Raw genomic sequence first — 24237 nt, forward strand, 5'->3', positions numbered from 1 at the left:
TACAGTAGTGTATGCTTTAGACAAGGTAAAGGTACACATCTTATTTTTATAGGCTTGAAAAAATGGCAGCTCTTCTTTGAAATGTGTTTTGCTATTGTACACTGTGTGATGCAGAGGGATGCACATACAGTATATAGTACATCATGCTGTCCATATAGATGGATAATTTGACTATGTTCTGACATCAGTATTCTCTCTTTCACAATCCCATTTCTGCCTTTCTCGATTTCTTTCTCCAATAAGGTTTTACTGGGACTTGACCATGCTGCTGCTGATGGTGGGAAACCTCATCATCATACCCGTGGGCATCACATTCTTCAAGGACGAGCACACGCCCCCCTGGATCGTGTTCAATGTTGTCTCTGACACCTTTTTCCTCATGGACCTGGTCCTTAACTTCAGGACAGGTATTGTCAAGGAGGATAACACAGAGATCATCCTGGATCCGCAACAGATCAAGATCAAGTACTTGCGGAGTTGGTTTGTGGTGGACTTCATCTCCTCCATCCCTGTGGACTACATCTTCCTGATCGTGGAGACGCGCATCGACTCCGATTTCTACAAGACGGCGCGTGCCCTGCGGATTGTCCGCTTCACAAAGATCCTCAGCTTGCTGCGACTCCTGCGCCTCTCTAGACTCATTCGCTACATCCACCAATGGGAAGAGGTAGGAAAGCGCACCTTGGTGTGTTTAGTATATGTCTAGATGTGCTGAACGTTGCCCACTTTCCTGTATGATGTGTGCTATTTTTAGTTGGCCTTGGCAAACTGGATTCCCAGAATGACGACAAGTGGATTCACACTGGGCGAAAATACCAAGGAAATCACAATGATTGACAATCATACGAGCATACTATTTAATGAAGCTAGTCAAACACGTAACTTCTTCAATCCAGTTATAATCCAAATGGTATTCCCATGCTGGGGAGTTGCTGTGAGTATGTTTGCAGAGCTCTGTACCTTCCTGGGAAACGGAAAATATAGGATGAAGATATGGATAGGTGCTGCTTCTGAATACATCCACCCTTGAAAAGAGTGAAGAGGCTCTTTTGCCGTGCCCCAGTCACCAATAAGTTGACGAGGCCAGGATGTTGATTAGCATTTTCCCTCTCCGTGCCCATCCAGCTAGCAATGGGACCACAGAGCCCCGTGAGGCATTGCTGCAAGCATGATTATAATTGTGGTAATAATTAGGAGTGTTCCACTTGCTTTCACTGGATGGATCTTGTTGTTTAGTCTCAGAGGTAAAAGGTGCAAAGTAAAGCATGAGAGTCTCAGCGTGGAGTCAACAGGAAGAAACTCCACTAGAGGATAACAGTTTGTGTACCTCCAGGCCCAGAGGCCGTTTAGCAGAAGGGTTTCTAAGCAGTCCATACAGCTCATGCATTACACAGTAACGACTTTTTAGCCTAGATACATTTCCCCCGATCACTAAATTAGTATTTTTTACATCAAGGAAAGAAATTGACAGCTACATTGGTGATGTTTCATAATTCTGGCTATTATAGATTTTGAATTTTGTAATTAACACACCTTCTATAAGTATAACAGTGTAATAAGCATATTTATGTAATATAAGTTTTCTTATGTATTTTTTTGATTATGCGTCAGTTTATAGTATGCAATGGTAAATTACACAGTATTTCAATAAAACATTTGGAAAGTTCTTTTTCACTTTACAAAAAAAACTATAAAAGCACATAGAATATACCTGCTCCATAACAATAAATAGGAAATGTATTAATTGTGTTTTGCTGCAGCTTCATTTGTCTCTAGTATTACTAAAGGAGAGGGTAATTTGTCTTCATCAAAACAATCCACAAACCAATTATTTTAATGTGAGTCTGCGTGTCTCTCTTTGTGGCACCACAGATTGGAGTTCTTTGATTGTATTCATGAAATGCAAATATGAATGACACATCCCTTTGGTTCTTATTGACGAATACTAGCAAACTTTAAAATTATCATGGACCGATGAACTTTTTCATAATTGAGATCCTTAGCTTGGGGCGGCCCCTAGCTCACCCAGTAAGAGCGTTCGCCCCATGTTGGCTGAGTCCTGCAGCGTCCGGGTTTGAGTCCGACCTGCGGGCCTTTGCTTCGTGTCATCCCCCATCTCGCTCCCCCTTTCGTGTCTACCCTCTGTCACAAAAATGTCAAATGAAGGGAAAAGCCCCAAGAAATCTTTTTTTAAAAAAATCGCTGTTGTGCTTTAAACTAGACTATTCCAGAGAGTGCAGAGGGGCTTGCTTAGGGTCAAATGAACAGAACATGTTTTTTTTCTTTAAGTGTGAATTGCCTTTGCCTTAATTTCACATTCACTTCCTAAAAACACTGTATTGATATCCATTAATTTGCCTGTTTGCACACTGTTGTCAAAATGCAGTGCCACTCAATTAGTCGGTGGATGCGTTCACCTGAGTTTATGACATTACGTGGGAAATTGGAAAGGTTGAATAGCAAGCCGATTGCCAATCAAACCACAATATCTCAAGAGCTGCCCACAGGCATTCTGAAAAGCTCCTGGTTTTCAAATATTTAGCTGGCACTGTGTGTAGAACAGTGTATGTAAGTGTGGCTACCATTAATCATGCATGGCCTCTGTGATGCCATTTCAAAGAGAGGAAAAATTCAAATGAATCACTTTGGGAGAATCCCTTTGCCACTTTGCGCTTCCATGCATGCCTGCTGCTGTACTTCTGGGGCTTAAGTGGAGGCAGGGATACATGCAGTTGAGGCCAGCCTTCATTTGAATAGGGTGGACACGCTGACAGTGAGCTGGCACATGTTCAGCCTGTGTAATGAGGCAACAAAGAAAAGAGATGAGAGACAAAGATAAGGCAGAAGGTACTTAAAGGAAGGAAAAGGCAGTACAACCTGCCAAACTACCTGTCTTGCGCTATCCACAATCGATCCCCACCCCAGACTGGTCCTCTGATTTAGAGGGACAGGAAGACAGTAAAACTGTGTTCGAAACCGTTCCCTATCATGGAAATAGTGCACTATCTAGTGTTCGCCATTTTGTAGTTATGTTCAAATTCTCCGTGGTTACTTTAATTTACTATATAGTCCACTATAAAATACCCACAATGCCCAGCTAATTTAAGTGTACATACGATGTACCATACATTTTACTCCCATATACCACAATGCAACCCAGTCGTATTTTCCCGGAGGAGAAGAAGAAGCAGAAGCACCCACAAAAACTGAAAATGAAAAATGGAACGGCTTCCGTTTCTAAACAGTGGAATTGTAACATACTTTATATAAAACTTGTATTATTCTCCTGAGTACTCGGTTTGTTTTAGGGACCTATTAGAAGTATTTCTGTTTTGGTTTGTTTACATATTACATTATGCAAGTGATCACTACTCACTAGAAAAGTGAGTAACTGAATGAGGGAATGGTTTTGAACACAGCTTAAAAAAAGAAGAAAACAAGAACAAAGAAAAAGAAAACAAAGACTTTGCAGGACAATGATGTCCAGTATACAAACAAACCACCAAAACAACAACACATTCTCCCTTCCATCTTGTAAAATATGGACGCTTGGTCAGGTGCCTTTGTCGTTGTTATTGATGCTAAATGAGACCTTTAAATGTAAATGGACAAGGTGCCACCTGCTCATCAGATAAACACTCACACACATTTACTCGCCAATGGCGCAGCATCTCAGTGTCTTGCCCAAGGACACTTCGACATGGGACTGCAGGGCCAGGGATCAAACCACCAATCTTTCAATTGACAGGCGACCGCAGCCGCAGTTAGCGTCATATAACACGTACTTGGTTGTCTCCTTTAGCGCTTGGTCGGGACTATTGGCGTAACCTAAAATGCTTGAGGGTGGGCTTACGGTTCCGTGACTTGCGGGAACGGTAAAGTTAGGTTTAGGAAAAGGTCGAGGGTGGGCTTACGGTTCTGTGACACGCAGAAATAACGGGCCGATTGAAGAAGAAAGCGCCTTCCCTGACACACACGGGAAGCCTCGCTTTCATGGGTGAAAGTCCTGTGTTTGACCCATCCACCACCCCGACCAACCTCCCCCTTAACAGACTACTCGCTAAACCCGTCTAGTCACTGTCCAAACATCCATATTTTAAGTGTTCGGTGTAAGAACGGGTTGGAAACAACATGCCAAAAGGAGGGGACATTACACGCACAGAGCCAGCTGCCATTTACATGGTGTGTGTGTTTGTGTGTGTGTGTGTGTGTGTGTGTGTGTGTGTGTGTGTGTGTGAGTGAGAGGTTTGCTGATGAATGCTACTTAGGCAGACAGAGTGAAAGGCCAGCTTTGCCTCAGCGCCACAGTACTCCAGATGCAACCTCACAGAAATGTCATCTGTCAATGCAGAATAACTTGTCGCCAAGATCTCATCCCCTGACTGACTTTTTGACTTTTCCTATTGACAGCTACACTTCAGACAACGTGTATGTATCTCATCGCCATTTGAATATTTTGGTAACACTTCTCCTAACATTGATCTATTTGTCGGGCATATTGAGCTTTAGAGATAATGTAAATGGACTCTTTTGGCAGGCCTTTTTACTCAAAAGTGCTTTTACATAGTACGGGAACCATTCACACACTATGGCCAAGGCAGCTGTATAAGGCGCCACCTGCTCATCAGATAAACACTCACACACATTTACACTCTGATGACGCAGCATCGGGAGCAACTCGGGGTTCAGTGTCTTGCCCAAGGACACTTCGACATGGGGAGAAACATCAGCATTTTTTTACTATACTGTCCTGCAAAAGTTTTATTTTGTTCTTACATATATAAATACAGAATTAGACTTAGACTTCTCTTTATTGATCCTTTTGGGATGACTCCCGCAAGGAAATTAAAATTTCCAGCAGCAGTTTTAAGTAACTTAACAAAAAGATATAAAAAGTACAGTGCAGAGAGAGAAAAACAGTATAAAAATAACAATAATAATGATAACAATAACAATACAAACTTTGGCTTTAAAAAGACCTTTAGCATAAATTATCAGTTAAGAGCAGTTAGAGTTTCCAGGTATGTATGTGAGTAGATTATTAATTACTTAATTGCACAGTGGAAGAGTGGTTACCACTGCTATTCTTCCTTCCTATTAATATTACATAAAAAATACAAAAAAAATACATCAACTGTAAAAAGATTTAAGGCAGGATCCTTGTGAATCATGACCCTGTGCCATTTTTAGCCCTTGTAATATCGCTGTGTTCAGCGTTTCTTGCCACTAAATATGGCGCCCCAATGGTGCACACTCCTCTGACGTGGTAGAATGATGTCCCGATGTCCTCCAGAAAGCAAAGCCGATTTTTTTTTTTTTTACTCATATTTCACAAGTATCTTCAAACTATAAATAGTCATGCACAAATTCATTTGGAGTGTTATTGTTTGACTTTTATTTCCTCCTCAAGAAGTCACACAGAGGACACTTCTTCACTTCTGAATACAGCTCAGTGGACTGTACTGCATAGTTTAGAGCAATACTGTTGGGAACATCCCATTTTAAAAATAGAATCTTCTCTCATGTACTCTCTGCGGTGAATAATGACGACTCCAAAACAAGACAAAGAAAAAAAACATTGTCAAGATACCAAAATCGGGGAGAAAACAGAGCTCACATGTTAAAGATCAGGGATTGGCAAAAGCCTGTTTTTTTAATTTAAATGTGTCAAAAATAGATTCACATAGTGGCATACTTATCATAGAGGCCATATACTGTAGAAACGTCAAAGGGTGACTTTAACAGCAAAAGGCCAGTCCAACACATCATAAATCTGTTTCATTATACTTTGGGGACACTTAGCTCACTCCCACACGTAGTATTATCCTCTGTCATAGCTACTGTACTTTATAAGTGAAATAACAACGGGTCTGAAAGACATAAAGGTGCTGAATCTACTGATGCCTCCTTAGGGCCAAAAAAGGGCTTTGGTTTTATGAAACAGCTTGTGTGGGGATTATGTGTATAATCTGACAAACACATGTACATGTACATTTTTGGCAAATAATTAATCGTTATGTGCATTGCAATCAATATACAAGTCCATTCATTGGAATGAATGTACAGAATGTGGAGTGTGTTTTCCTGCATGTTGAGTGCATGCATGCTTTTGCTGTCTTTGTTGACATGGACTATGATTTGATGTCTTTAGAAGGGCATACTGTGCTAGTAGCCGGAAGACTTGAAGTGTCCTTTAGCGTGATGCTTGACCCCCAAACTGCTCCAGTGGGGCTTCCCAAAAGAGTGGATTTTAGTTTAGCTAGAGTATCTTTAGCAGCTACAGTCAGAGCAGTAAAAGGCTTGTCCACAGATAACTGTCTACCAGTGTTTTCACAATTTATCAAAGTCCTCAAAATCTGGGAGAGACAAAATGGGAATTTGAATACAAAGCACAAAATGCTCCAAGGACGTTTCAGCAAGTAAAACAATGTATGAAACTGCAATCATATCATCTTCACCTCCTCAAAGACTCTAATCCAAACACCAATAACACCATCAGTGCTGTTTTGCATAACTGAAGCATGATGCCCCGATCCCCCACCCGCTCATGAATCTCAATCTAAGTCTTTTTTGTCACAGCTGTCATAAATTAGCTGATTGCTTCCATTTCCTCTCCAAACACTCCACATTAAAGTTCTTCTTTTACAACCGCCATGTTGACAGAATGTTGTTTATAAACAAGGAGGTTTTGGCGCACAATGGCGTTCAACATGGTCTGCAGATATCCATCACCCACACACATACACATACACACAGCAGACTGACGTAATGGCGTCCTTCCTGTCTCCCTCTTGTCAGTTTCCTCTTATCACTTTTTATCAGGATAAAAATAGGACTGTGACCGGATATTCTCCTCATTGGCTGTTGACAAACCAGTGACTTGGATGAGATTAGTCATCCTGCTAAATCAGATTCAAGGCAGTGCACTAATGACTAAGCTCTGAGGGCTTCCTCCCATCATGCCTGATGCACACAACATCTCGACTGGGCATCCTAGTAAACGTTGCTTTTAGTTCGGATGGAGATGAATTCATGAGACAAGAGCTGAGGTCTTATTAAAGCGCAGGGAAATTAAAAGACAAAGAAGATATTTGATGGTAAGGTGTAAAGTCAAATGACTACAAGGTGGAGGAACGTCCATCTCAATTAATTTTGGCATCTTGGATTGTTAAGATGCCTCGGCCCGCCCAAGTGGCTTTGTGTTGCAGTCAGGGAGAAACAAAGCAATACGTTATTAAAATGTTCAGGTGCTTTGATAGACGTCAGCCATGTGGCTGCCCCGTGGGTCTAGGGAAGGAGTGAGGCGCCTTTCATTTCCACCCAGTAAATCTTTACAAAAAGATTTAAATAAGGTATATCAACTAATCAGCCCCCCACTCACTGACCCATTTTATTGGCCAAGGACTGGTCTTTCAGAGATAAGAAAAGCAGGAAAAATAGATTTAATGGGCTATTGAGTGCACAATGAGGCTTGGCAGCAACAATGACAGGTCCTCAACATTCTGAATGAGCCTTGTGTGATATCAATACTCACAGTGGATTTGCTTAAAAAACTATTACACAAAAAATGTGTAATCCTGCACAAACCCAATAGCGCATCTCGGTAGGTAGCATAGTGAAAGTGTTTTTTGTGATCCGAGCCCTCCAGGCTTGTTTAGACAGATGATGGAAGGGTGTTCCCAGTGGTCCACTCCCAGGCCTACTTCTCATTCTCCACGTGTGCTTCAGCCACAATGACAGCATGCATGAGCATGACATTTTGGTCGAGGCATTTATAGTGAGAAATCTAACCCCTGCCCACGGCCTGCTCCCAGAATCTGCCATCATGTGGGATGGTTAAAAATAACACTGAGACATGCGTGGATTGATTTAAATGATACACCTAATTACTCATCAAAGGGAAATCATGCCTCGCTCAGAAACAGGAACATGCAGCATGTGGCAATTAACACAATATCTTGGAAAAACAATACATGCAATTAAATTAGCACTATTTCTATAGAGAAGACAAATGGCATTAGTATCTATCAGAAATCTTTTTTGTGTAATGTAAAATGAGAAGTTGAGTCAGTGTGAAACTTAGCCACTGTTATATTTTATGTACTGTTTGGGTTTTAAACAGATCATTAACATTCTGGACATGCTTGCCTTTTTATATTTAAAACCATGTACAGTATTTGTAGTACAAGCAGATGATAATGAATCAACACACTGAGCTCCACTGTGTCTATAATTACATGATTAATTTATTTGTGCATTAAACACAAATAGGAATTATTGGAGAGGCGTTCTGATCATGATGTTAAATAAAATAAAATACTTAGTGTAGCTAATTATTTAAAAAAAAACTGCTGCAGAAATGTAGCTTGTACAATTGAACTCAATCAGCACATGAATAATGTGAAACAAATTAAATCATACCTAACAACTATATTAATAAAGGATAGTACTTGTGCATACCAGTAAATTTCAAAAGCAAGGGGGCTTGGGTTGGAGACATGAGGTCTACTGGACATGTGTTGAGGTTCACTTAGCAAAATGGTGTCAGACAAAACAACATTAGTGAAGAATTTTTCTTTCTCATGTGTCTTATGTGTCCGGTCACCATCGTGCCCAAACATTCATCATCATTAGCAGGGTGAGCAGCAAACACCAGATGCCTCGGTATAGTGCTACATCAAATGTGTCTGGGCAGCTACCATCAGCACCATGGGACATATGCATCCATTCTCTCACCTGGATCACGCTCTTCTCACTCCATCTGTCTGCGATGACTCCGCAGCTGCCTTCACCCATTCTGTGCCTGTGTGGACCTGATCGCTGGCTTACAAGGATCCAGATTGGTTTATGACTTTAGTGCGTAACCCTGTTTTTGACCCCTGTCACATTTATTGGTCTTTACTTTCTAGTTTTATTTGTCTGTGAAAAACTGTGAATATCTTTGGTTTATCCCTTCCATAGGAAGTAGTTATAATAATAATAATAATAATAATAATAATAATAATACATGTATTTTATAGCCCTTTTCTAGACACTCAAAAACGCTTTACAGTTGTGGTTACATATACAACAAACAGACAAGGTACATAGACAAGGTTACATAACAGACAAAAGAAAAGAAAAACACATAAGTGCATGGACAAGTCAAGGCAAGAAAGGGAACAACTGGGAAAGTCTGTTAACAGGATGAAAAGCAACTTTGAAGAGGTGGCTTTTGAGGGCCTGTTTAAAGGATGCTTAGGTGCTTGACTGTTTGATGTGATCGGGGAGGGCGTTCCAGAGGGTAGGTGCAGCAGCTGAGAAGGCTCTGTCGCCCCAGGTCCGGAGCTTTGTCCTGATGGTCTTGAGTGTTTTAGCATCGATGGACCTGAGGAGGCGGGCGGGAGTGCGGCGGGTGAGGACGTTGGAGAGTTAGGGAAGGTTATTAAGTGCTTTTTCTGTGAGGAGAAGTATTTTGAAGTTGATCCTGTGTTTAGATACCGGTATATGTAGCAGCAGTATTAGTAGTACTACTACTAGTAGTAGTAGACAGAAATGGTGGTCAGCAAGGTAAGAGAGTTTATTAATTATGTAATTTCTAGCAGCAATGAATTAACAATTTTATTTTCAGTGTTTCATTTCCATTTGAATTTCTTTTTCCTCGTGACATTGACTGTGGTTGAAGTTGCTTTCCCCACACATTTACTGTTTAGAAAATACAGCCTCCATCTAAAAGTGCTTACAACTATGAACTGCTATTCCATTAGTTCCATTTATGAAACCACTATTCATTATGGCATTGATTACCTACCTATTGGTCATGTGATGTGACCCATGTTTTTTATTTTAAAAAAGGCAGGCAGATATGAGCATGGCCTCTTATTTGGAAAGGCTTAATGAGGGTGGTGAGAGTAACAACAAGCTGTTGTGTTTCGTCTCTGTGCCCCCATCAATCAAAGCTCTCTAGTTTGTGCTAATGCTAATACTGCCAGGCTTACTCTGTGTCCCAATCAATTAAAAGAAAGTGGTCAGCCATCCATCCTCCTCCATGTAACACGCCGTGTTGTGAACATGCAAACGGTGCATCAAATCACAATGGTGCACTTATGTTAAATACTGTATGTTGGCATTTTTATAGTGCAGTACAGGTTAAATTACAAAGAGCACAGACATCCTGCTGTATGTGGCCATTTTCTAATTTACAAGAGGCGACAGAAACAAAAAGAAGAAGACATACAGAGAACTCATTTCTTTGCCTCAGAATAATCATCCTTTAACAACCTTACAGAACCCATCTTGGGAACAATTTTTCTGTAACTGGAAAGTCTGTTCCTGCTTGGCATGGGTGTATTTGAATTGTTTATAGCTGTGAAGAGAGATAGGGGAATCACCGTCCTCCAGTTACAGTACATCTTTGGTTACAAACTGGAGATTTGCATGGCATTACCTGGAACACTTCTCATAGGCTTTATTCTCCACACAGTGGAGAGGTGCCAGAGGTCTTTCGAGGGCACATTTACAGCAGAAATATGGCAGTTTTATGTAGAAGATATTATGTAGCAGGAGTTATTGTTAAACAGAGTCATTCAGGCTGCACTATGAGATATTTCAATTAATTTTGTCCTGCTTCAGAAATATAGTGACACTGTAGAGAGTATGATAGTGTTCAGTATATTGACAGGTTCAAGGCCAACCCCACACAATGCAATGCAACAGTGCATGACACACCAAAGACAGTAGATCATTCCATGCTCCATCAGAAGAGTACAGTAATTTACCAAAATGAGCCAGTGCAGTGGACCGTTTTAGATGATGTTCATCAAGCTCAAAATTAATAGTGTTTTTTTCATAGTTGATAAAGGGCTGCTCCAGCAATTTATTACTGTAAATCCATAAGTCTGGAGGACTCACAAGAGACATTTTAAAAGAATTGATGCCGTAGGGGCAGAGTATCCTAAAATTTCGGTTTTTAGATGCTCCAAAAATACTCCATCCTACATTTTCTATAATATTTTTATTATACTCTTTGCTTTCATCTAGCTGGTAAACGCCCACATCTATCAAACTCCCAAATGCTCAGTTTGTGCCTCTAGGTAAGATAACCCTGATGATATAACTATGACATCATCATGGTTATTGTCTCAGATTTTTAACAGCTTTAAATGATATTGTTGTCACACGCTTATGCCCTTTCATTTATAGTGCCTCCCAATGAAAAGTAAGCTAATTTTGATTTGTGCAGTGTCCCTTTAAATGGACCGCATTTATAAAGTGCTTTTCTACCTTTCCAGATAAAGCATTTCACAAATTGCTTCTCATTCACTCACACTTGCACACTTGTGTGTCATGCAAGGCGCTTGTCTGCCCATCGAAAACAAATTAGGGTTTAGTGCCTTGCTCTAGGACACTTCAGGCAGGAGAAGCCGGGCATTTACCCATCAACCTTGTGATTAATAGCAGAACGTTCTACTCTTGAGCCAAAGCTGCACCCCTTAAATCTTTGTTCTTTATTAGACCGAGCTGGAAACAAAACAAACTGGGAAAAAAAAACAAATCTGTTATGACATTTGACATTTTACATCTCCACCTTAAACCTAAATATCCTGCTTTTGCATCAACAACATATGCTGCTTCTTCTGGCAGAGAGCTCGAGGGTAAATGTTATATTGCAACAGTAATTATGCCAGACTCAAATGACTAATTTTAAAGACAGTGATTTGAAATGTAAACAATACACTGTGCGCTTGTAGGCTTTATATCTTTGTCATTCCTTAATGTCCCAGGAATTGGAGTATTTGAATTCACATCCTGCTTAGCATGTTTTTATAGATTTAAAAGCAGTCTGTGTTTTCACAAAGCTTCTCTTTCCTGTCTGAATTTGCCATTTCACAAATGAAATATATATCAGGCTCAATGTGGGAAATGGAAAGGGGAATGTCATGATTTATTCATTCGCCACAGAGTGAATTTAACACTTTTTTGTTATGGAATGCCATTTTGGCTCCAGCAAGACCATTGATGTCAGATAACATACAGTAGATAGCTTAACATATTTATCACCTTGTTGAAGAAAAGTCTAAAATAAATAATAACTGAAAACATTTGCCGTGCAGCTGTGAGCAAAAGTGTAGAAAATTAAGGGATTTGGTGGGTTAAGCGAGAAAAGGTGCAGCTGAGTGAATGATTCAGCTTAGGTGATGTAAAAGTGCTGAAGGCTAAACAAAGGGACAGAGTGGTAGAGAGACACGCTGTGTTTCAGTGTGTGTTTGTGTGTGTGTGTGTGTGTGTGTGTGTTTGTTTGTTTGTGTGGACAGACAGGGAGTGCGTGAGAGGGGATGTCTCCATCCACTCTGAGAAAGCCTGGCTCCCCTCCTCACACGGTACATTTTCCCGGATAATACCTCTAGCTTCATGCTGGCCTGTTGACGGAGCTAAATTGATGTGATTTGATGGTGCAGCCGCACCCACACTATCCCGGACAAACACCACACTGATACCTGCCAGCCTCCTTCTTAACACGCACACAGAAAAAAAAAATACACAGATGCGTACTCACATATGCATTCAGATGGAAACAGAGAAATTAGCAAGGCCAGTGCTTTAGGAATAAGTGCTGTGATTAAACTTTGGGTGACAAATATGTTGATGTCTTCATCTTCCTCTTCAACATTACCTAGTGCTGAGCAACAAAGTGAAGATGGAATATCCCCTCTCAGTCACAAGCCCTTAAAAGGCGCTGAGTGGATTTTAATAAGGAGTGGAGCGTGGAGCAGTGCACATCACGGTCTTCAATGGGATTAAGAGGCTTTGAATGGTTGAGGCCATTAACATCTACACAAACCCAGAAGTCCTGGAGCGCCTTATGAGTATATTTATCATTAGGATTAACAAACCCAGCCTCTGGATGCTCTCACCCCAGGAGCGCTGCCACCTCTACCCTTGTGTCATTATTGTGTTTGGCTGAGTGGCTGATGATAACAGCGATTCATCACCAGGGGAGATAAAAATCTGGTCCCAGTCTGTGGCCATCCCCAGTGGACCATTCAGCAACATCTGCATCCACCTACTCATCTGTGTGCTATGTAAACATCTATGGTGTTATACAGGCGTAGTACACTGTTATCTAATAAACTGCAAACCTTTTGCATCATTTGATCAAAGAATCAACCCAGAAGTTGAAATTCCCCATTAAGACGTTTAGGTGTGTTATTTGTAGTCAAGAGAGATTTCAGGGATTCGACCATCAGCGTGTGGAATCATCCTACCCTAACCCATTTCCTGGTTCCTATCTCTCTCTAACCCCTTAGATCTTCCACATGACCTATGACCTAGCCAGCGCCATGGTGAGGATAGTCAACCTGATCGGCATGATGCTGCTGCTCTGTCACTGGGACGGCTGCCTGCAGTTCCTGGTGCCGATGCTGCAGGACTTCCCTGCCGACTGCTGGGTGTCCAAAAATAAGATGGTGGTAAGTGCGTCTCCTGCACCGAGACCTCCTGCCTGTTTGAATCAGATTATGCCCGGTCTTATCTCATCCGTCAGCTTCAGTAATTACTGTACTAAAACCCTTTAGTATCCTGGGAAAGATTACCTCACATATCTGTCATTATAAGCCCTAAGTCAAATCTATGTATCTGCTATGTTTGCCCACATGTATTCAATTTGCTGATTATTTATTATTTATTTGGAGCTTCCGAAATCTGTCCATCTTTAAAAGATTATTTTTATGGCATTTTAGACCTTTATTTGCATAGGATAGCTTAGACTTGAAAGGGCAGAGAGAGGGAGGGAAAGACATGCAGCAAAGGGCCACAGATTGGAGTTGATCTCGTGCCCACTGCGTCAAGGAGTAAATCTTCATAAATGGGCGCCCGCTCTACCAGGTGAGCTAACCAGGCGCCCAAATCTGTCCATATTTTGAAAAGCAGAGAGACAATGAGTCTGCACAGGGAACATTGATTTTCTAAGGAGGACAGATGGCCCTCATTCAATATTGGCTGAATATTGACAGTTAGTTTCCAGTGAGCACTCATGCTGTGCTTTAATTTTGCTGTATTGTTAAAACAGCTGCTGGAGTAGAGTCTCTGTTAAAGCCAGATTCATAGTAGAATTATCTTTTATTTGCTTATGGAGGCGGACTGTGTCACACCTGATGTGCGACTCTGAGTCACCGTCAGCGGATGGCTCTCATTCTAAATGAGCATGGGTGTAGCTCCAAAGGTATCAGAGTTATTGAAAGATGTTGTGGTGGAGCCCTCAATAGGGATTGATCTGTCATCAGGGAATGGATCTCTTTTCAGAACAACATAATAAAAAAATATGTTTAACCCTTAAAGTAGCTATAAGAAACTTTCATTTTGTGTCAATTTTGGCGGCCCCTGGGGACAAAAGCGGAAGTGTTTCCATGAGCCCCGTGTCATAAAGATGATGCAATGTATTTCATACATAAAATATATTTATTATATACCTGTCTTGGAGGAAGAGTGCCAATTCAGGATACGTTTTGAATCCTTTCAAATTGCGCAATTCTCTCCATCTGTTGAAAGATAAACATGGTTGACTCGTGTTTTCTCTGTCCTTTTAAGCTTTTTATGGTTCTTTGGTCAATTTTTTGTTTTTGCTGATCCCAGTATGCCCCAGTATGAGCCATAACCACAAAATATAAGGTCAATTCTCAAAAGAAAACATTCCTCCTTCCTTTTGACTGGCTAACATACTTCTCACTGTGAAACTTTGCCAAGGAAAATGTAAAGATAAGCTCTAATGCGCTGTAAATCATTTCATCTGATTTTGCAGGGAACTGAACCCGGGGACAGGCTTTAAGAATAACTATATACAGATTTACACTGTTTCAAAACTCCTTGTAATTGCTTTAAGGAATGTGACTGAAAGGAATAGTTCACTCATTGACAGCTTTTCAATATACATGTCTATGTATGTGCCAACAGGGCAATGTTTGGCAAGCGTCCTGCATTGTATTAGTTTATTGGTGAAATTTCAAACCAAGCAGGTTTTCCTCTTTAATTTAGTGCATGCAGCGCTTTAGTGTCCATCAAATGATCACAGCCATTCTCTGTCCCAGTACTCTTTTTTTTTTTTTGGGATCAAATTTTTTTATTTACTTACTTTTTATATATTAAAAAATTAACCGATATAAACAATTACAAACAATACACTGAGACAATGGAACGTGTACCAGAGCCAAAAATTACACAGAGAGGAAAGCCAGGACAAAACAACACATGCAGAAACAGACACACAAACAAACACACACACACACACACACACACACACACACAGACAGACACAGACAGACACAAGACCAATCACATTTGTCACAATACGCTTTAAAAAAAAATACACAATGTCATATTAATTTGAATATAATACTTATCAATACTAAAATGACTTTGAGTAATTAATAATATTAAAGTCGCAGATGGGATACTCCATTTTTTTAAAAGAAAGACAACAGATTAAACTGTGGCAACAAAACAACAAATTCAAGGTAGCCTAATTTGAGTTAAACATAAACCAGCTTCAAGTCAGCTGTATGTTCAGCTCTCCATGCCAGAACAGATGTCACATGAGTAGTTACATCGCTCAAGGTATGATGCATTTGGTTCATCGTGCTTCACTGCCTCCCTGACATGCTCACTTGTTATATTTAATCATAAAAAACGACAGATGTTGCAAACCACTGTCCCTTGAGATGTTTCACACATTAGCTTAGTTTAAGTAGTCATACATGTCCGTGCAGAGACACACACACTCAAGGACGGCGTCAGTACTGGGGATCAAACCTTTCACTTTAACCAACCTCTTTGTCTTTCATTTCTCTTTATTAATATGGATTAAAACAAAATAAAGATTTCTATGTTGCATGTGGTGACATCCAAACCTTGACCATTCTCTCTTTCATTTTTTTAATTTATTTATATTCCCTTTACCACCATTAAACATACATTTTACTACTAGTTTAATATACATTAAGCCACATTGCAAGGGGATTATATTTTAAGTTACATAAGGCTGAACTGTCGGGCAACATCGTGTTAACTGTGGCTCGTTATTAAGGTACAGTACAGTACAGTACAGTGTGCGTGAATTAAGATTGGATTTGATGTATTTTACTGCAGCAGTGAAAGTAATCTTTTTCATTCTGAAAAGCATATGGTATGTGAACTTTCAATACATTAATATTACTGTATGAAACAACGTCACAACAAAGAAAGGCAGTCCTGCAGAGCAAAATGAGAGAAAACCTCCATCTCAGCTGCTCTGGAATGTGGGTTTATATGCCAAATGCCTTCTCAAAAGGGGATTTCAAGCAGTTCTGTCTAGATTAGATTATATTTAGGTGTTTTTCTACTCCTCGTGTCAACAGCTCAGTTGTGTTTCCAAAACTTCTACAGAGGTTGCACTGGCTGCCTCCCTTGGAATCCGGCACACACTAACAGCCCTTTGCATCTAGGAGTGCAGAAACCCTGAGATGTGAGGAGAAACACTTATAATGTACTTGGTTTAAAATCCCGTGTGAGGGATGTAGCCTCTCATTAACATCAAAATGTTTGTTTTGTTTTGCACAGTAAATACTGTCTAATTAATTGCATTACGTAGAGAAATGGCTCTCAATGTGACAGACTAACAAATATATCTTCCTGAATTAATTCAAGCTTCAATGGCAGTCACCTTTCTGATGGAAAACTCCCCATATTTTGCTCACATTACCTGCTAGACAAAGAGTTAGTATTGACTCAGTCACGGTTGGTTTGGTCCTGATTAGAATCATTAGAAGACATTTTTTGTCTTCTTTTACAGAAGCTGTCCCATTATCTTGCTGGGTCATCGCTCCTTACCTTTTCAGGAGGGCACTAATAAAATTGCTATCTCTCTCTGCTTTTACCGCTGTGGAAATGAGTTTGAAAGCAATTTGGACATGTCACCCCCAGGAGAGAGTTGATATTGATTTGCCATGAACTACCACTGGAATCTAAAGGAAAAGGGGCAATTTTTCTACAAATGAGAAAACTCACAGAGAAATTATCTAAATAGCTGACCTACTTTCTGTCATGCAAGCCTCTAGTGTCTCACGCTCCATCCGCCCATTCTCAGGGCACTGTTTTAGGCTCTTGCCCAAATGTCTGCTTGCTCCAAATGTTTGCATATTAAAAAGTATGTTTTGCCCTGCCAGCTGCTCTGTATTGAACCCCAGCTGTCTGAAGTGGACGTCTGCCATTAGTTTTGTCTTAAGTAATCGGATGTGTGCCTGTATATGTGTGAGCTGTCAGGGTGCTCATTGACCTTTTAATATGGCATCAACACCCATATGAGAGATAGAGAGAGAGAGAAAAAGATAGAATGATGAAGTGTTCCAGTATACTCACCCTGACTAACCCCATCTCCTCTGTTTCATCCAGAATGACACATGGGGACAGCAGTACTCCTACGCACTTTTCAAAGCTATGAGCCACATGCTGTGTATTGGGTACGGCATGTACCCCCCGGTGGGCATGACAGACGTGTGGCTGACCATCCTCAGCATGATTGTGGGCGCTACCTGCTACGCCATGTTTGTGGGCCACGCCACCGCGCTAATCCAATCCCTCGACTCATCTCGACGGCAGTACCAGGAGAAGGTGAGTAAAGATGACTTGTTGCTAACCGCTGCGTTGCTTTGATTTTTTTGTTTAGAGAAGACAGTGGTGACAAGGTCCTCCCTCACTTTAAGGCTTGGTTTGACTCTGTTGTTTAATGCAGCAGTTCACCCAAAAAAAATGAATTCCCTTAATGTTTTTGCGGCCACTAAACCCACAGTCACATCTAGATGTTGCAGTTCCATCATAACTCTACCCAAAAATGGAAAACAATCATCATCAGTCCTCTTAAACAAATACAAGGAGGAAGAAGGGATTTGGAGATGCATGGTTGCCGACTTTCTTTCTTTGACTGTATGTTTTTTTGCGGTGGAACTATCTGCACAGAGACAGGAACCCCAGCCTCCCCAGTTCAGGGAAAGGAAAGCCCTGACAGCTGGCTGTGAAGGCCGAGCCGTGTTCAACAGTGCCATGCCCTCTGTGGGCCCGGCGTGGGAGATAATGAGCTGAGCGGCAAGGCTGCCACTGTCTGTGGCGAGGAGGAGATGGGAGAGAATGACCTGCAGGGAATGGAGGCAGAGGCTCCAGAGACCCCACCTGAATTAAAGAGGGAGAGTGAAAAAAGGGCACTGGATAAAAACCAGGCAGACAAGCAGAGGAACAGATTAGCTGACGTAATGGCTGTGTAGTGTTACATCTTCAAAAGAAGAAAAAGGTCACTGGATAAAATAACACCTCACTTATCTTTGGGTGAGTAACAAAGAGACAATTTTTCCGCTAGACTCTCACCAGCTAAAACATTTGAAAAATCCAAAAAGTAAAAGATGCGTGTAGGTACATGACTAATGCTGCAGGACTGACTTGCATCTCCCCGCTCTCCACTCTCCACTTGTCTGCTGCTCTGCTTTAGAGATGTCTTCCTGCCAAGTAGACTGAACAGCTGGCCTGTTTCAGTACCAGTCAGCATGTGGTACCAAAGCCATTTGCTGCTGTTTCTGGGTCTATCCCCTAAGGCCCTTTAAGAATCCCCCAGCCAGCTGAAAAGGCTCCCCTGTGCTCCCACAGCTTCCCACGGTGCCTGCCTTCAGAAAGGTTATTACTACACACTGCAATTAATTTTTAAGAGAGCAAATTCTCTCATTTATCTTTCCACATGCCTCAGTGATAAGGCCCTCTCTGGGTCACTGCTCATTTGGCTGTGGGAGCCAGATAGTAGTTATTTGTACTCCACTGTACTGTACCCCCGCCCCCTCCTCTTTGCTTATCGGGGTTAGTTCCTTCAAAGACATAAACCTTTTTGTCATTGGCCCTTGCAACGATTGTGTGACAATGGGATCTGCTTCCCGGAGATTTCACTCTGCTTTTCCGTGTTAGACTAATACCATAATCCACGCATTCAAGAAGTGGACAATCCATTGGTCAATCCCTGGAGTTTTGAGAAGACAGGTGGTTGCTTTCAAATGGCCATTGGGCTGCCGTGACAGGGACAGCTGTTCCTGTCGGCTGGGAGTCAGCCTGGAGAGAAATCTACTAACTGAGACACTCACCAACACAGGAGCAATCATACACCAAGTTATTATACACACCTGTCTGTCAGACTGAGTGATTCTATGCTGTCTCATTTTAAGTACGGTGCTGCAGCTCTGTGTTACAATCTCAAAGAGTCACATCTCTTAAATCAACCAGGCTAAGATGTGATGGAAGGGCATTTGTACTTTGCAGGTGAGCTTACTGCTAATGGGCCTATGAACCATGCACAATGTGAGGATGCTAATAAGACAGAAATGAGGTCATTATAAAATACGTTTATGATGATAACAAACAGTGATGCAATCCACAGCAAATATATTTATTCAAAAAGAACAGGGATATGGCACACATTTGGTATCAAGGCTCTCTGCATCAGGTCCATTCCTTTGAAATATCAAACAGAGAAACCTGTTATGTTAGAATATAAATCTCTTTATTTGCATAATGTATGGTGGGTACTTTAAATAGTAGTATATCCATTTAAATTAATTTGTGCTCACCTGTCATGAGTGTTATTGAACTCACAAACTCAGTCTCAGAGTGGGTACGCAAAGTACAAGGACAGTGAGAAGCTTTAATTCTCATCAAAAAACAGCGTGTCTTTGTAAAATATTAAATTATACAGGGTTGCACAAAGTGGTTGTTTGTGTTTAAAATATAAAGAGGAAAAAAAACACTTTCAACTATCATAAGTAAAGCTCTTCCATAAAATGGATTTTTCATCTTGGTCCCACCGCCTTGGTTTCTAAACACCATTGCAGTGTTTAGGGACACTTTTAATACTTAATTTAGCGTGGCCACTCAACACACGCGTATCTCATGTTGCAGATTACAGACTGTGAAATATGAAGAATTACACATTTGGACTCTTTAGTAAATGCTGTTAAAAGCCACTAGTTTCCTTTCTGTTGGCAAGCTGAAATGGATCTCTGTAGTTTAAAGTTTGGAGTTTTTTTTGTGTTCGGAAGCCAAATATGCCCATGTTGATATTCCAAAGATGCTGTCAGCAGCCCTAAAAAACTGCATAATTTGCATACACCCCCAGTCTGTGAAGTAGCATGAATTGTGACTTACTTATCTGCAATGTGTAGACACTATGCAGCCCCAGAAATTACTGCCATGTGTTTGTATAGTCATGCTTATCACACAGTAATCACAACATTTAAATCTGGATAGGAGTATAATAAAAAGGAACATTAGCTATTAGCTTTATTAGCTGGGTTGGCAGTAGCTCAGTCAGTAGGGAGTGGGTTGGGAACTGAAGAGTTGCTTGTTCAAGTCCTCATATTGACCAAAGTATGGTGGTGGACCGGTAGCTGGAGAGGTGCCAGTTCACCTCCTGGGCACTACCAAGGTGTTCTTGAGCAAGGCACCGAACCCCTAACTGCTCGGGACGCTTTTCCATGGGAAGCCCCCTCACTCTGACATCTCTCCATTAGTGCGTGTGTGTAATTCAGGCCTGTGTGTAGTAACAACAGAGTTTAAATTGTAATTTTCCCTTGCGGGATTAATAAAAGTATACATTTTTATTTTTATTGTTTTGTTGTGTATTGCATTCAACCCAAGCCAGCTAATAGGTAGACACCGAAAAATTACTACTGCCTGGTTTTGATGTTACAATCTCTGCATTCATCCACTGTAAATGAACTGTAAAAAGTGTATGTGAGTATGTGTGGGCCGAGAGGCAAGGCCATCTACAGTTACATTTAGATGGTAAACAAATGAGTGAAACCCCTCCGGAGGACTGTGATGAAAAAAATCAGTCTATGAAAGAATCTCAGAAGATTATAGACGGGAAATAGGAAAGGAGGGAGAAAAAGGAAAAACAGCTCTGCCCTCAGATATGGTGAAAATTATCATCACAAAGCCTCAGTATAATCTTTTCTGAATAGAATTCTAATACAATATGGCACCATGTGTTAAATGCCCGGGCTGTCAGAAGCCAGCAAGCAGACTTAATATAGCTCTTAAACAGGAATCAGGCTGCCTGTTAACAGTTACACAGAGTAGAGTGCCCAACAATCACACTAAAGACTAGCGGTTGAGGTGTGGCTCACTGAGAAGAAAAATAGCTTCATTAGATTAATTGTCACTCTTCTAAAATGTATGCCAGTCTTTGGTTATGTGTAAACAGAGCCTGTGGGTGCAGAATATTGAAGCATTTATATTTTCTACCTGTTTGCAGCTCAATTTGTTGCAGATGTATCTGACTGCATGGGTTAGGTTGGGTCCATATTAGATCTGAATGGAAAAGAGAGAGGTTGGAGAGAAAGCTGGACATGGTGTAAGCGTTTCTTCTCAGTGACACCCATGTCCTGGAGGTGCAGAGTAGTCACTTTCAAGTAGTGATCCACACTGCTAAAGTATGTTTATTTGAAGTCTCTACTCCCTGCCTGCTAGTTGAGTTGAATTAAATTGTACTAAGTGGTACTCTGACATAGAAAGTTTAGATTTTGAATATTTATTGTTTTGTCAGTTATTTTTCAAATCAAAAGATCATAAATAAAACGGGCAAATGGTGTCCGAATGACAATTTACAATGTTAAACAGAAAAAGCAGCAAGCACCATAAATTGAAAATCTGAAAGCATTTATTGTTTGGCATTTGTTGCAATTATTAATTATATACAATTAGCCAAATGTCAAATTAACTAAATGGTTATTCAATAAATTGTTTCAGCATTGGATGTCTTTTAATAAAATATGACAGAAGACTTGAGCTGCAAGGTAGTCATTTGCTTTGCTTTTTTTCCTGTCATTTTCTTTACATCAATAGTTTGATGTACAAACCTTCATTGTGGATACGGTAACTGTTTTTACAGGCGGATGTACTACAGTGCTGTCATTTTTTTGTATTTTACTGTAGTATAGAGTCCTGTAGTATAACACCCCAGTAACACTAGTATTCACTAATCCTTTGGGGTCTCTTTACCCCACATTGGACTCCTGTATTATACAGTGAGCAGTTTTGCTGCACTACAGTCTAAAACATTGTGAGCAGGAATGGGTTAAGCCTTTTCCAAATTCCTTCAAGGATTCCTCCCTCTTGTCTTGGGCATGTTGAGAACCATTATAACATGAAGAGAATTACATCTCTCCAGATTGGGGCCACAAGATGGCTGCACAAGTGATATATGGGGCATGCCTGCCACTCCAGCTCTCCGTAAGCCCCTGCTTATCTGTCACCATGGCCCTCTACAGTGGAAATGTATACAGAGATGGGCATGGGGACACCAAACAAAAGAGATAATCTCATTCATTTGTAGGTCACTTGTGATCCATGTTGTCTTACTTACTTTATCATCTCTGATCCCTTTGAGCATTTCTCTTCTCAGGTTTTCAAAAGTATGTTCTAAACATAATTCAACATGGAATACCTAAGTGATGTTCTGTTTGTAGTTGGTAGTTAGTGATGAAATCAGGGATGCTCAGCAGGGACTTGAATGGGCAGCGTGTTGTGGCATGCCAGTCCTAAGTGGCTTTAGAAGAAAAAGGCAAGGGGGTGCTGCAGCCCCTCCCCTTTAATTAACACATGGCAATTTAAATTGGCTCTTTGGGAAATAGTTAATAAGATGCTCAAAGCTGATTATTTGTGGGTGAAGAGGCTCTAGAAATCCTTTGTTACCCCACTTCAATCCCCCAATCAAGACCCTTGTAAATACAGTAAATAGTCATCAGAGGACTATATTTGCACTTATAGAGTCCTTTCTTTCTTTCCAAGAACGAGAGACATGCATTAATGCTGTCAGGAAACTAGTAAAACATGTAATATTAGTTTTCTCCTCATTTAGGCTACAATATTCACTCAGTAAAAATGTAAAAATATGTAGGGTTACTCCAACAATAGCAAAAACTTTGTAGTGCCTTGTGAAGGTGAAGTCAGGATTTCCCTATACAATCAACCCAAGGACACAACTGTCAACATGTTGAGGAGCTTAAGTCTGATTCTGCCTTACAGTAAGAGTGATTCTCATTAGTCTGGATCTGACTGAGTAATCTGAACATTCCCTTTTCCTCCCTGTCTGCCACACAACTTTTACTGCTGAGTTCAGGACTGTTGACATACAGCAGAAGTAATATAATTGTATAACCTAAACCAAATAAGTCAATATAGTGTATATTTAATAGCACAATAAATTGATGCTTTCTGCAGCATCTGCAGTGTCCCTGTCAAGATCATCATTCCTCGTAAAGAATATAATTTGAGATGCAGTGTAGGTGTTTGAGAAGAGCAAGCATATTTCCTTGCTTAAAGTAGGCTAGGATGCACCATAGTGACCATTAATCAATTACACTCTCTCAACTAAGTATGGCCTAATTACATCCCCATTAATCTAGCTCTAAATGATCAATACGTGATACATACTTACTCCTCTTAGCAACTCAGAAGGTGACCTAGCATACTTGGTTAGCCTCCAGATGGATTGCTGATGCATTCCCAGGCATGATTATTCTAGTGGTGTAAATTAAGAGGTGTCCCGAGGCCACTAGATAAGCGTACATTGCATATATGCCGTACTGAAGAAGCTTGTATTGCAGACTTGCAATGAAAACAGGAGTAATGCCAGCAGTACTGTTAGGCTGTGGATAGGCCCAATGGTGCCTTTAGCTAAATGCTAAGATCCCAATGACAATGTTAAAATTCTGAGGTAAAGCAGTTATAATGTTAACCATGTTCTTTGGGTGCAAATATTTAAGATTTCAGTTAGCCTTACTGTATGACCCATAACGTTTGACCATACAATGTAAGGTGATAGAGTAGGAGACTGATACCATTGGAGAAAAATAAATGTTTAGAAAGTATAATTAAGTGGCTGACATCTCTGTTGGGAAATGAATTATTCATATTTTATTTGGTAAAAATTTGCATCTGCTTGGAGAGCTGCACGAGAGAAAAGGGAATTAGGGGAAAAATGAATAGCATGATAAAAGGGTAGAGGGACAAAAAGAAAAGAAACAGAACAAATAATGGCCATGTGAAGAGTGATCAAAACTAATAAAGAGAGTGAAAGGATTTGTGAAATGAAATAGCATGAAGATGCAATTCTGTGTTGCTCAGGGGGCAGAGTATGCAACTACTGTCATATTGCCAAGGCTGGTAGCTAACACACACACACACACACACACACAC

At 40.6% G+C, this 24237-nt stretch overlaps 1 protein-coding gene across 1 annotated transcript in view; it reads left to right on the top strand.

Moving 5' to 3' along the window:
* The window catches only part of hcn4 (hyperpolarization activated cyclic nucleotide-gated potassium channel 4), a 64686-nt gene that overhangs the window by 20782 nt on the left and 19667 nt on the right, over positions 1-24237 (top strand). The window contains exons 2-4 of the mRNA XM_032522124.1: positions 244-667; positions 13287-13448; positions 17401-17619. Coding sequence (XP_032378015.1) covers positions 244-667; positions 13287-13448; positions 17401-17619 — 805 coding nt within the window. The remainder of the gene's footprint in view (positions 1-243; positions 668-13286; positions 13449-17400; positions 17620-24237) is intronic.

This window comes from Etheostoma spectabile, chromosome 1 (genome assembly GCF_008692095.1).
Source record: "Etheostoma spectabile isolate EspeVRDwgs_2016 chromosome 1, UIUC_Espe_1.0, whole genome shotgun sequence".
Lineage (NCBI taxonomy): Eukaryota > Metazoa > Chordata > Actinopteri > Perciformes > Percidae > Etheostoma > Etheostoma spectabile.